The sequence below is a fragment of the Neoarius graeffei genome, chromosome 19 (assembly GCF_027579695.1).
Source record: "Neoarius graeffei isolate fNeoGra1 chromosome 19, fNeoGra1.pri, whole genome shotgun sequence".
NCBI lineage: Eukaryota > Metazoa > Chordata > Actinopteri > Siluriformes > Ariidae > Neoarius > Neoarius graeffei.
In genome coordinates, this window is record NC_083587.1 from 39,427,888 (window position 1) to 39,443,136 (window position 15,249).

At 41.7% G+C, this 15,249-nt stretch overlaps 1 protein-coding gene across 1 annotated transcript in view; it reads right to left on the reverse strand.

Moving 5' to 3' along the window:
* The window catches only part of myripb (myosin VIIA and Rab interacting protein b), a 97,548-nt gene that overhangs the window by 41,088 nt on the left and 41,211 nt on the right, over positions 1 to 15,249 (reverse strand). Inside the window, exons 5-8 of the mRNA XM_060900059.1 lie at positions 11,439 to 11,536; positions 9,047 to 9,127; positions 8,846 to 8,941; positions 1,368 to 1,376 (exon numbers count right to left, since the gene is read on the reverse strand). Coding sequence (XP_060756042.1) covers positions 1,368 to 1,376; positions 8,846 to 8,941; positions 9,047 to 9,127; positions 11,439 to 11,536 — 284 coding nt within the window. The remainder of the gene's footprint in view (positions 1 to 1,367; positions 1,377 to 8,845; positions 8,942 to 9,046; positions 9,128 to 11,438; positions 11,537 to 15,249) is intronic.

Below are 15,249 nucleotides of genomic sequence, written 5' to 3' on the forward strand. Positions count from 1 at the left end.
CCAGAAAATGAACAAAAAGCAACCAGTTTGGGCGGCACGGTGGTGTAGTGGTTAGCCTCACAGCAAGAAGGTTCTGGGTTCGAACCCAGCGGCTGGCGGAGGCCTTTCTGTGTGGAGTTTGCATGTTCTCCCTGTGTCTGCGTGGGTTTTCTCCGTGTGCTCTGGTTTTCCCCACAGTCCAAAGACATGTGGTTAGGTTAATATGGGATGGCCTTGGGCTGGGGTGCCCTTGAGTGAGGCACCTAACTCTCGATTGCTCCCCAGGCGCTGTTAGCATGGCTGCCCATTGCTCTGGGTATGTGTGTGTGCTCATTGCTCACGTGTGTGTGCATGTGTGTGTTCACCGCTTCAGATGGGTTAAATGCAGAGTGTGTGATGAATAAAGTTGTGCTTTCTTTCTTTCTTCAGTTGCTAAATAACAAAAATTACACATGGATATGGTACAAAAATCCAATATCTGCGCTTGGTTTTTGTAAGGGAGTGTAGGATCAATACAATCTATTTTAAAAGACAAAGATTAATCAATTAAAACAAACATTAATCTAAGAATGTGGATTATTTATAAGCTCTCATTACTGGAACTGAAACCTATGGCTCAGCTCTAATGCTCACTGGAATGCTGTCCTTTCTGCTAAGCCCAACACAGATTATTTTAAATTCAGCAAACTTTCTGAATCCACAGACTCTTTCCTGAGTTCTTTGCTCATGTGAGCAGAACAATTTTATCTGCTTGTGTAAGCTTAAAGTTTTTTTTATGCTAATTTAAGTTAAACTAAGTGAATAAATCCCTCTGATTTACTGCTGCAGTTTTTCATCCTGGGAAGTGATAACTAATTCTTTGCTTCACTGTACTTTATAAGGAACGCCTTTACATCTACGCATTCATCTAATTATCTAATCAGCCAATCATGTGGTGGCAGTGCAATACATAAAATCATGCGGATATGAGCCAACAGCTTTGGCTAATGTTCACATAAAAAAACAAACAAAAAAGTGATTTTGCCTGTGGCGTGATTGTTGCCAGACAGGTTGGTTTGAGTATTTCCATAACTGCTGATCTCTTGGGATTTTCAACCCCAACAGTCTTTAGAATTTAGTCAGAATGGTGCAATAAAGAAAAACACATTCATTCAATCAGCGGCAGTTTGGAAGACAGAAATACAGACAGGGGCTGCAGTGGGCATAGGTTCAGTAAAATTGGACAATTGAAGACTGGAAAAACATAGATGAATCTCAGATGAATCTCAATTTTTGCTGAGGCACACTGCTAAGGTCAGAATTTGTTGCCAACAGCATGAATCCATGGACTCAACCTGCCTTGTGACTACAATTCAGGCTGGAGAAGGTGATGAGTGCTTTCTTGGCACATTTTGGGACTGTTGATACCAATCAATCATCACTTGAATGCCACAGCCTATCTGAGTATTGTTGCTGACCATGTACATCCCTTCATGGCCACAATTTAACCATCATGTTGCCTGGTGGCGTTGCAGTGGCTGTGCAGGTGGTTTGGGAGATACCAGCGCTTTGTGTGGCAATGCTTCTGTGCTCACTTTGTGGATCCATGGCGCAGTGTTCCAAGTGATGTTGCCCAGTGGTGTCACAGCAGCTGTGCAGGCAGTGTAGGATTTATCTTCGTGTGCCTGGTGGGACTGTGGTAGCTACGCTATTGGAATTACATCGTGACCCTCTTTTGGTGGACCCCCCCCTCATTGTAAAGTGACTTTGGGTGTGAGAAAGGCGCTATATAAATTGAACTGATTATTACTATTATGAACACCATGGGTGGCACGGTGGTGTAGTGGTTAGCGCTGTCGCCTCACAGCAAGAAGGTCCGGGTTCGAGCCCCGTGGCCGGCGAGGGCCTTTCTGTGCTGAGTTTGCATGTTCTCCCCGTGTCTGTGTGGGTTTCCTCCGGGTGCTCCGGTTTCCCCCACAGTCCAAAGACATGCAGGTTAGGTTAACTGGTGGCTCTAAATTGACCGTAGGTGTGAATGCGAGTGTGAATGGTTGTCTGTGTCTATGTGTCAGCCCTGTGATGACCTGGCGACTTGTCCAGGGTGTACCCCGCCTTTCGCCCGTAGTCAGCTGGGATAGGCTCCAGCTTGCCTGCGACCCTGTAGAACAGGATAAAGCGGCTAGAGATAATGAGATGAGATGAGATGAGATGAGATGAGATGAGATGAGATGAGATGAGAACACCATGGTAAGTTCTATGTTCTTCAGTAGCCTTCCCAGTCACTGGAGCTGAATCACCACTTTTCACATACCCCTTTTCCACCAAATCAGTTCCAGGGCTGTTTCAGGGCCAGTGCTTAGTTGGAACCGGGTTTTCTGTTTCCACTGACAAAGAACTCGCTCTGGGAGAGAAAACCGGTTCCAGGGTAGCACTAGCTCTTTGCTGGGCTAGAGGAAAGAACTGCTTACATCACCGGGGGGGGGGGGGGAGTTGTTAAGACCAACAACAATAGCAAGACTGCGAGAGGGTGCCATTTTTAAATAAGCGATGAGATATCATGGATGCAGTAAAGCAGCAGTCATCCATTACTGCTGTTGTTGTTACTGCTTCTTCTTCTCCATGTTGTTGTTGCTTCGATGTTCGTGCCAAGGTTTATGCAAACGCAGCGACGTAACTGATGTATACAGTGACGTAATGATGTGGCTCCCCTTAGCACCCCGAGCTATGGAAAAGCAAACTGGTTCTCAGCTGGTTCGCAAGTTGAATGAGTTGTGAAACAGCACCAGCACTGGCCCCGAACCAGCCCTGGAACTGATTTGGTGGAAAAGGGGTGAAAGTGGTTAGCACTGTTGCCTCACAGCAAGAAGGTTCTGGGTTCGAGCCCAGCAGCTAACAGGGGCCTTTCCATGTGGAGTTTGCATGTTCTCCCCGTGTCTGTGTGGGTTTCCTCCAGGTGCTCCGTTTTCCCCCACAGTTCAAATATATGCAGTTAGGTTACCATGGGATGGCCTTGGGCTGAAGTGCCCAAGAGTGTCGGCGCACAAGTACGCAGCGGCTTTGCTCTCCGATGACGAACTAAATTTTGTTGTACATTTATGCACTGATAATAAAGGCATTCTATTCTATTCTATTCTATTCTATTCTATTCTATGCACTCTATTCAATAGAACAGTTTGGGATGTGGTAAAACAGGAGATTCGCAGTATGAAAGTGTACCTGAAAAATCTGCAGGAATTGTACAATGCAATTATGTTAGCATGGACCAGAATCTCAAAGGAATGTTTCCAACATTTAGTGAAATCCATGCAACAAAACAGTGAGGCTGTTTTTGTTATAGTGTTCTTAATAATTTGCTCCTTGAGTGTATAGGAGGCAACATCTAAACACAGTATGTATATTTTTGGAAACACAGTCCCTTTCACATACGAAATCCACTATTGTATGAGGTAAAAATCTATAGAACAGATTAAAAAAATTAATTCCCACTCATTCTTCCATAACGGAAAAGTAATGGATATCCTGTATTTCCAACTGACTGTATCTAATGGAATGCTATGGAGCGTGAACCATGAGAGACCGGATATGATGAATAATTCATGAGGTGGCAAGTCCACTGTTGTGAAAAGCCCAAGTTGACACATTAGCTATTTAGCAACATGGTATGAGTCAAGCTGCACCAGATCTGGGTTGAGAGAGTCGTCTTCCTGTTTCTGAACATTTGTTTTGTTCAAGCAAAGGCTACTTATAACTTTTTTGTTTATACAGTGAGACTGCCATATCCACTGACTCACTCAAGCATTCAAGCATGACCCCCTGGCTGACAATTCCCACACATCCTGCTTATAGACAGCATTAACAATGCACACCTTTTTCACTTTAAAAAAACCTTATTACTTGCCTTATTTAAACGCCAGCTTCTGTTTGTCTTGCATTTGTTTTTATTTTCCATGCCAATGCTCAGTGGGCTCATGCACTTGCATCCATCTCAACCATAACAAAAAATATTACATGGAAATGTTAGAATCCCATTCACTATGCAGGGGTTAGTACCTACCAAAAGTGGTCCAAAGGAAGGACAACTGGTGACTCGGTGACGGTCATGGGTGTTGAAGGCTCATTGATTTGCATGGAGCATGAAGGATCTCATATGGTCCAATCCCACAGAAGAGCTACTGTAGCACAAACTGCTGAAAAAGTTAATGCTGGCTAAAACAGAAAAGTGTCAGCATTACCTTTTTCAGCAGTTTGTGCTGCAGTAGCTCTTCTGTGGGATTGGACCATATGGATGAGCCTTTGTGCCCCATGCAAATCAATGAGCCTTCAACACCCATGACCCTGTCAGTGATTCACCGATTATCCTTCCTTGGACCACTTTTGGAAGGTACTAACCACGACATACCAGGAACACCCCACAAGTTGTGCCATTTTGGAGATGCTCAGACCCAGTCATCTATCCATCACAATTTGGCCCTTGTTAAAGTCACTCAGATCCTTATGTTACCCATTTTTCCTGCTTCCAACACATCAAGGACTGACTGTTCTCTTGCTGCCTAATATATCCCACCCCTTGACAGGTGCCACTGTAATGAGATAATCATTGTTATTCACTTCACCTTTCAGTGGTCATAATGTTATGGCTCATCGTTGTACAAACCCGATTCCAAAAAAGTTGGGACAAAAGTACAAATTGTAAATAAAAATGGAATGCAATGATGTGGAAGTTTCAAAATTCCATATTTTATTCAGAATAGAACATAGACGACACATCAAATGTTTAAACTGAGAAAATGTATCATTTAAAGAGAAAAATTAGGTGATTTTAAATTTCCTGACAACAACACATCTCAAAAAAGTTGGGACAAGGCCATGTTTACCACTGTGAGACATCCCCTTTTCTCTTTACAACAGTCTGTAAACATCTGGGGACTGAGGAGACAAGTTGCTCAAGTTTAGGGATAGGAATGTTAACCCATTCTTCTCTAATATAGGATTCTAGTTGCTCAACTGCCTTAGGTCTTTTTTGTCGTATCTTCCATTTTATGATGCGCCAAATGTTTTCTATGGGTGAAAGATCTGGACTGCAGGCTGGCCAGTTCAGTACCCGGACCCTTCTTCTACGCAGCCATGATGCTGTAATTGATGCTGTATGTGGTTTGGCATTGTCATGTTGGAAAATGCAAGGTCTTCCCTGAAAGAGACGCCGTCTGGATGGGAGCATATGTTGCTCTAGAACCTGGATATACCTTTCAGCATTGATGGTGTCTTTCCAGATGTGTAAGCTGCTCATGCCACATGCACTAATGCAACCCCATACCATCAGAGATGCAGGCTTCTGAACTGAGCGCTGATAACAACTTGGGTCATCCTTCTCCTCTTTAGTCCGAATGACACGGCGTCCCTGATTTCCATAAAGAACTTCAAATTTTGATTCGTCTGACCACAGAACAGTTTTCCACTTTGCCACAGTCCATTTTAAATGAGCCTTGGCCCAGAGAAGACGTCTGCGCTTCTGGATCATGTTTAGATACGGCTTCTTCTTTGAACTATAGAATTTTAGCTGGCAACGGCGGATGGCACAGTGAATTGTGTTCACAGATAATGTTCTCTGGAAATATTCCTGAGCCCATTTTGTGATTTCCAATACAGAAGCATGCCTGTATGTGATGCAGTGCCGTCTAAGGGCTCGAAGATCACTGGCACCCAGTATGGTTTTCCGGCCTTGACCCTTACGCACAGAATCTTTTGATGATATTATGCGCTGTAGATGATGATATGTTCAAACTCTTTGCAATTTTACACTGTCGAACTCCTTTCTGATATTGCTCCACTATTTGTCGGTGCAGAATTAGGGGGATTGGTGATCCTCTTCCCATCTTTACTTCTGAGAGCCGCTGCCAATCCAAGATGCTCTTTTTATACCCAGTCATGTTAATGATCTATTGCCAATTGACCTAATGAGTTGCAATTTGGTCCTCCAGCTGTTCCTTTTTTGTACCTTTAACTTTTCCAGCCTCTTATTGCCCCTGTCCCAACTTTTTTGAGATGTGTTGCTGTCATGAAATTTCAAATGAGCCAATATTTGGCATGAAATTTCAAAATGTCTCACTTTCGACATTTGATATGTTGTCTATGTTCTATTGTGAATACAATATCAGTTTTTGAGATTTATAAATTATTGCATTCCATTTTTATTGACAATTTGTACTTTGTTCCAACTTTTTTGGAATCGGGGTTGTACTGTATGTACACCAAAAATAAGCTTTATATTATATTATTGGTTCACTCCTATCCGCAGTTTCAGCTATCCATGTTAGATCTGGGAATGTATCCACCGCAGACACGATGGTCCCACTGTATTTGCCTGTGTTTTCTTTGCTTGTTGTTTTGAGTTTGCTGCCAACTGCTTTACACTGAGGCAGTATGAGTAGTGCCATCACAATATCACTACATCATCTACGTCACCGCCAGCAATGTCACGACTGGCCACAACATGTAAATTTGATGGTTCCGATTCCCACTGGAGCCGTGACAAAAGATTTCCCTAAATGTTACTATGTCGACAGAGGATAGATTAACATTTCAAGCTCTCATTTCCACAGGACACCATGACCATATATCAGTCCACATGAAAAAAATGAAAAAAAAAAAGATATGAAAACACTCATATGAGCAAGCCAGCTCATTGATAATATGACAAACATGAGGACTGATATTTGTGGACTTACAATGAAGTGGAACAACTGCTTCGGGCTACACTTGAGTGTGTGTTCGCCTCTGTGTTTTATCCAAATAAAACTACAGTGTGAGTGGAGATTTATTGTGTCATGTTCTGATGCCTCCTCAATTAAATTGCAAAGATATTATGAAATAAGAATTTACAGTGGTGCTTGAAAGTTTGTGAACCCTTTAGAATTTTCTATATTTCTGAATAAATATGACCTAAAACATCATCAGATTGTCACACAAGTCCTAAAAGTAGATAAAAAGAATCCAGTTAAACAAATGAAACAAAAATATGATACTTGGTCATTTATTTATTGAGGAAAATGATCCAATATTACATATCTGTGAGTGGCAAAAGTATGTGAACCTCTCGGATTAGCAGTTAATTTGAAGGTGAAATTAGAGTCAGGTGTTTTCAATCAACGGGATGACAATCAGGTGTGAGTGGGCACCCTGTTTTATTTAAAGAACAGGGATCTATCAAAGTCTGATCTTCACAACACATGTTTGTGGAAGTGTATCATGGCATGAACAAAGGAGATTTCTGAGGACCTCAGAAAAAGTGTTGCTGATGCTCATCAGGCTGGAAAAGGTTACAAAACCATCTCTAAAGAGTTTGGACTCCACCAATCCACAGTCAGACAGATTGTGTACAAATGGAGGAAATTCAAGACCATTGTTACCCTCCCCAGGAGTGGGCGACCAGCAAAGATCACTCCAAGAGCAAGGCGTGTAATAGTCGGCGAGGTCACAAAGGACCCCAGGGTAACTTCTAAGCAACTGAAGGCCTCTCTCACATTGGTTAATGTTCATGAAGCCACCATCAGGAGAACAGTGAACAAAAATGGTGTGCATGGCAGGGTTGCAAGGAGAAAGCCACTGCTCTCCAAAAACAACATTGCTGCTCATCTGCCGTTTGCTAAAGATCACGTGGACAAGCCAGAAGGTTATTGTAAAAATGTTTTGTGGACGGATGAGACCAAAATAGAACTTTTTGGTTTAAATGAGAAGCGTTATGTTTGGAGAAAGGAAAACACTGCTTTCCAGCATAAGAACCTTGTCCCATCTGTGAAACATGGTGTTGGTAGTATCATGGTTTGGGCCTGTTTTGCTGCATCTGGGTCAGGACGGCTTGCCATCATTGATGGAACAATGAATTCTGAATTATACCAGTGAATTCTAAAGGAAAATGTCAGGACATCTGTCCATGAACTGAATCTCAAGAGAAGGTGGGTCATGCAGCAAGACAACGACCCTAAGCACACAAATCGTTCTACCAAAGAATGGTTAAAGAAGAATAAAGTTTGTTTTGGAATGGCCAAGTCAAAGTCCTGACCTTAATCTAATCAAAATGCTGTGGAAGGACCTGAAGCGAGCAGTTCATGTGAGGAAACCCACCAACATCCCAGAGTTGAAGCTGTTCTGTATGGAGGAATGGGCTAAAATTCCTCCAAGCCGGTGTGCAGGACTGATCAACAGTTACCGGAAAGGTTTAGTTGCAGTTATTGCTGCACAAGGGGGTCACACCAGATACTGAAAGCAAAGGTTCACATACTTTTGCCACTCACAGATATGTAATATCGGATCATTTTCCTCAATAAATAAATGACCAAGTATAATATTTTTGTCTCATTTGTTTAACTGGGTTCTCTTTATCTACTTTTAGGACTTTTTTTTAGGACAGTGAAAATCTGACGATGTTTAAGGTCATATTTATGCAGAAATATAGAAAATTCTAAAGGGTTCACAAACTTTCAAGCACAACTGTACAAACCATAAAGCAAAATCTAGTCAGCAACCATGATAGATGGAGTCCGAGCACATTCAGAACATGTACAAAATTACAGTGGTCATTTGCAGGTTGATGTTGGGGTGAAAAACATACCTTTTCCCCCATCTACACAAAACAGAAAACTTTTTTTCCCCTTCACCTTGGTGGGTGTTGTCAAAAATCCTCATTTTGAATGACCCAAGATATTTTTGTACAGACCGAAGACCAAAATGCAGAGAAGACAAAGCTTCCAAACAGATCTATATGTGGGTGGACTGGGCCTCAGCCACTGTCTACATCCTAATGACTGATTCTGATTGGTCTTACCCAGGAGTTTTTGCGACAGGCATGTGTTATAGTACTGCACTGGGAAAGGTTGGGTGCGACTGATGCTGAGGTAGGGGAGGGCAGGTCACTGTTGTGAGTCTGAGACCAAACAAAATCATACTCTGCCTGCATCTCTGAGCGCTGCTTCCCCCTCTGAATTATCTACAGAGAAAGAGAGAAAATGAGAGGTAGAATTCTTCTGCAGTATTCATTAACTGAATAATTATTTTCAAAGAACCTGAAGAATACATGAATACATTCTCTTACTTTCTGAATAATTGTGGCTGCAAGTTCCTCTACGAGTTCCTCTCGATGATCACGCAGATATCGAGCCTCATTCTGCTTCTCCTAAAAAGTGAAAGAAGGATGGAGAAAAAATTATAAGCAACTGGCTAGTAAGATAACGATTTAAAAAAAAAACTTCTTGAAAGATGAAATGAAAACAAAATGGGGTAAGCTATGTACACTTCAGCATTAGATAAAATACAGTGGTGCTTGAAAGTTTGTGAACCCTTTAGAATTTTCTATATTTCTGCATAAATATGACCTAAAACATCATCAGATTTTCACACAAGTCCTAAAAGTAGATCAAGAGAACCCAGTTAAACAAATGAGACAAAAATATTATACTTGTTCATTTATTTATTGAGGAAAATGATCCAATATTACATATCTGTGAGTGGCAAAAGTATGTGAACCTCTAGGATTAGCAGTTAATTTGAAGGTGAAATTAGAGTCAGGTGTTTTCAAATCAATGGGATGACAATCAGGTGTGAGTGGGCACCCTGTTTTATTGAAAGAACAGGGATTTATCAAAGTCTGATCTTCACAACACGTTTGTGGAAGTGTATCATGGAACGAACAAAGGAGATTTCTGAGGACCTCAGAAAAAGCGTTGTTGATGCTCATCAGGCTGGAAAAGGTTACAAAACCATCTCTTAAGAGTTTGAACTCCACCAATCCACAGTCAGACAGATTGTGTACAAATGGAGGAAATTCAAGACCATTGTTACCCTCCCCAGGAGTGGTCAACCAATAAAGATCACTCCAAGAGCAAGGCGTGTAATAGTTGGCGAGGTCACAAAGGACCCCAGGGTAACTTCTAAGCAACTGAAGGCCTCTCTCATATTGGCTAATGTTAATGTTCATGAGTCCACCATCAGGAGAACACTGAACAACAATGGTGTGCATGGTAGAGTTGCAAGGAGAAAGCCATTGCTCTCCAAAAAGAACACTGCTGCTCATCTGCAGTTTGCTAAAATCATGTGGACAAGCCAGAAGGCTATTGGAAAAATGTTTTATGGATGGATGTGACCAAAATAGAACGTTTTGGTTTAAATGAGAAGCGTTATGTTTGGAGAAAGGAAAACACTGCATTCCAGCATAAGAACCTTATCCCATCTGTGAAACATGATGGTGGTAGTATCATGGTTTGGGCCTGTTTTGCTGCATCTGGGCCAGGACGGCTTGCCATCATTGATGGAACAATGAATTCTGAATTATACCAGTGAATTCTAAAGGAAAATGTCAGGACATCTGTCCATGAACTGAATCTCAAGAGAAGGTGGGTCATGCAGCAAGACAACGACCCTAAGCACACAAGTTGTTCTACCAAAGAATGGTTAAAGAAGAATAAAGTGAATGTTTTGGAATGGCCACGTCAAAGTCCTGACCTTAATCCAATCGAAATGTTGTGGAAGGACCTGAAGCAAGCAGTTCATGTGAGGAAACCCACCAGCATCCCAGAGTTGAAGCTGTTCTGTACGGAGGAATGGGCTAAAATTCCTCCAAGCCGGTGTGCAGGACTGATCAACAGTTACTGGAAACATTTAGTTTCAGTTATTGCTGCACAAAGGGGGTCACACCAGATACTGAAAGCAAAGGTTCACAAACTTTTGCCATTCACAGATATGTAATATTGGATCATTTTCTTCAATAAATAAATGGCCAAGTATAATATTTTTGTCTCATTTGTTTAACTGGGTTCTCTTTATCTACTTTTAGGACTTGTGTAAAAATCTGATGCTGTTTAAGGTCATATGTATGCAGAAATATAGAAAATTCTAAAGGGTTCACAAACTTTCAAGTACCACTGTACAAAGCTCTATCAGTCCATACATGAATGAATGAATGAATGAATGAATGAATGAATAGGTGGACGTATAGATGGAGCAGATGGATGGTCATATAGATGAATGAATGCATAAATGGATTCAGGGAATAATGGAAAATAATATAGTAGATGAATGATTGATGGATGGATAGATGGATGGAATAATGAATAGATAGTGGAAAAAAGGGTGGGTAGATAGGTTGATGCATTGGTAGATGACTGAATAAATAAGTGGGAGAATACATTTAGTAATTAATGAATGGATAGATAAATGAGTGGTTTGATAGAATAGTGGATGGATCGATTTATTTGATAGGTGACTGAATGAATAAACTGATAGGTTGATGGGTAGATGGATAATGGTTGAATACTGTAGATGGAGGACGTGATCTTTTGAATTAATGGTGGCTGGGATTGCTGGATGAGTAGGTTAAATGTGTGAACCTATAAATATGTGGAAGGATGGTTGGACAGATCGATGGAAGGGTGAATGGATGCATAGTGGGATGAGTGGATCTGTAAGAGGAATGAGCAGAAGAGACGAACCAGACTGTCCCTGTAGCCCTCTGCTTTAGTGATTGCTTCCTCTATGGCCTCTTCAGCAACACGTAGGGCAACAGTGAGAGTCTCTGCTATGGTGTGACCTACACACACACACACACACACACACACACACACACACACACACACACACACACACACACTGCATGAGTTCAGTACATCAAATTTACAACTGTAAATAAACGAAATGAGATATGGCACAGCTGAACTGTGCCTTTGATTCTACAGAAACAAGTAGAAGGAGCTCATATTCAGTGGAGCTTGGAAGCTGACAATTAGAATATGAATTACATATATAATAATAATAATAATAATTTCAACGGGCGGCACGGTGGTGTAGTGGTTAGCACTGTCGCCTCACAGCAAGAAGGTCCTGGGTTCGAGCCCCGTGGCCGGCGAGGGCCTTTCTGTGTGGAGTTTGCATGTTCTCCCCGTGTCCGCGTGGGTTTCCTCCAGGTGCTCCGGTTTCCCCCACAGTCCAAAGACATGCAGGTTAGGTTAACTGGTGACTCTAAATTGACCGTAGGTGTGAATGTGAGTGTGAATGGTTGTCTGTGTCTATGTGTCAGCCCTGTGATGACCTGGCGACTTGTCCAGGGTGTACCCCGCCTTTCGCCCGTAGTCAGCTGGGATAGGCTCCAGCTTGCCTGCGACCCTGTAGAAGGATAAAGCGGCTAGAGATAATGAGATGAGATGAGATGAGATAATTTCAACTTATATAGAGCCTTTCTCACACCCAAAGGTCGCTTTGCAATTACAAAAAAAAAAGGTCCACCCAAACAGGGTCAGGATGTAATTCCAGTGGCGTAGCTGCCCACAATCTCACCAAAAGGTGTATGAAGGTATGTCCCACACCGCGTGCACAGCCACTGCAACGCCACTGGGCAACATCGCTCAGAACACCGCACAAAGCACAGAAGTACCACTGCACAGAAGCGCTGGACAACCCCGATGTTAAAAAGAGCAATGAACTCACTGCAGTCCATAGCGAGGAGCACAGACATTGCCCATGGCGAACAAAGTCCTGAAGGGAACTGACACCCAAAACTGGGTCTGGAGCTACGCCACAACTGGCGGACAAAAAAAACAAACATCAGACCATACAAATCACAGAAAGAAAAACAAAGAGAGAGAGAAAAAAAGAAAAATAAAAAGCTCCGGTGAGAAGCGCCAGCCAAAATGCGCACAGCGTACTCTCAACTGGAAACGGAAAAAAATATACATATTTAAAATACCGTATATGTTTGAAGATATTGTTTGGACAGAGATAAGGTTTCAGATTTGTAAAAATCATAATTCAATTCGAATCTCAACAGTTCAGATTTCATTTAAATTAGCTCAAAAGGTCCTGGATTCAAAGTAGCCTATATGCTTTCAGAGTGGTTTATAGTCATCTACCGTGAGTGCAAAATGAAGAAAAGAGAAGATTTTAGATGACATGATTTATACGTTTGATTTTTTTTACCTACAATTTTAACAGATTTTTTTTTTTTAAATCTCATCTCATTATCTGTAGCCGCTTTATCCTGTTCTACAGGGTCGCAGGCAAGCTGGAGCCTATCCCAGCTGACTACGGGCGAAAGGCGGGGTACACCCTGGACAAGTCGCCAGGTCATCACAGGGCTGACACATAGACACAGACAACCATTCACACTCACATTCACACCTACGGTCAATTTAGAGTCACCAGTTAACCTAACTTGCATGTCTTTGGACTGTGGGGGAAACCGGAGCACCCGGAGGAAACCCACGCGGACACGGGGAGAACATGCAAACTCCGCACAGAAAGGCCCTCACCGGCCACGGGGCTCAAACCCGGACCTTCTTGCTGTGAGGCGACAGCGCTAACCACTACACCACCGTGCCGCCCTTGGATGAGAAGTTATTATCAGATAAACAAATGACTATTTTTGTCAAAACAGCATCATTAAGCAAAAGTTAAAAGAAATGTTTGATGAATGAACTAGGTGTGTAACATAGCGTATGCTTGCATTCTTCTGATTTCATATGTTTTGTATGTAACATCTTAAATCCTTGTTCATGTAATGGTTCTTTGTAAATTTAGGCACAGCAGTATATTCAGTATGCCAGGCTGAACGGCCCTGCGTCTGTCCTCAGGATGTACATGGACGTGCAGCGAGAAATGAGGATTGACTTCGGGATGCCCAGGCAGATTTTCAATGTTTTTTTTTTTTTAACCATTTTGCACCAGGAGAGGGATAATGGCTGAGGAAATCATTGAGAGGCACTTAATTTTGTTTATTGGCTGGGCCAATGTGCTAGCTTACTGGGTGATGGCATTAGATTTAATGTGATAAGTCAACCATTTTTAGAGTTGTGCACAGGACTGCCAAGGAGATTTCCATATGCAAGTCAAAGGTTATCTTCTTCCCCAGTCCAAACACCTTGGAGGAAGTTGGCTGAGGATTTGGACAGCTAAGACAGCATGAGGCCGTCAGTAAGGCTGTGGGGGCCGTATAAGGCTCTCACATACAAATTAAACCACCAAAACATAAACAGTTAGATTATTTTAACCACAAACACGTTCACTCCTTTCAAATTCAAGACGTCTGTTAAATGTATTCTTACTGACTAATATTTGCTAACATTTACTGCTATCTCATGTACCGTATGCTGTTTTTTTTCTTAATGCTTGTAGTTCTTGTCTTGTTTGTTGCACTGCCTGATGCTGCTGTTTGTTAGCTACCTGTTAGATTGCATGGGACTCATGTAATGCTAGTTGTTATCAGTTATGAAGTTGTGGGTATGCTGAAACGTTTTGGTGTCTGCTCCTGTTCTTATTACCTCACCCGGGATGGAGTCCACCAGGGGGTGAGGTATTGTTTCGGTGGGGTTTCTTTGTATGTTTGTTTCTTTGTTTTTTTGTTAGCAACATTACGGGAAAACGGCTTCATGAAACTTTCAGGATGGATGGGTGTTGGTCTCAAATAGAACCTCCAACATTTTGAGGGTCATCTGGTCAAGGTCAAGGTCACCAAAAAGGTAAAAATCATAGTTATTACAGATTTTCTACATAATTATATGTAAGGAAAGCTTAGCTCCTCTGAAGAGCTCTTTAGTTGCACTTAAAAACAAACAAACAAACAAACAAACAAACAAACAAACAAACAAACAAAAAAATAAGTGCTACTGGGCAAGGTTTGTTTTGCCTGGCAACACTTGTTATTTTTAGCTTTTACCCCTTTCCTCAAGAGGTTTTGCCTTTTACTTGGCCTTTTGCTGGTGGACTCCATCCTGGGCGAGGTAATAAAAGTAACCCTGTGTTCCTCATCACAACACTATGAACTGTGGGTAATTCCCTCAGGTGGGTTTACATCTCATTTCGACACAGTTTTGTTTGGTGTAACATACGCAATATGCCCCTGGTGTTTAATGCATGGAAATGCATTTCTTTATGGATGGATCAAAATGCCACCGCATCAGACGTAGCATGGGTGAGAAGCTAGTTTTGTCCATTTTTCATCATCCAGTCATTTGGAATATGCACATGAAGCATTATAGCGAAATTTTTTTAACCAATGATTTGCCATTATTTTAACATTATTTAACCACTGATCTAGGTAGTGTAGCCTATAGGCTAACCATATTTTTTTTAGCAAAATAAAATAAAATTACTCCGATTCACAAGGTGTTAAACTAGCTAAATTAGTTTATCTTTAATTATACAATTACACAACAATTATCAACATAGTCACACAACTGAAACGAACTGAAATGAAACCTGTTAGCTTATTTATTTTTCCAATGCTAACTTCCTGGTACCCAGTGCAGATGG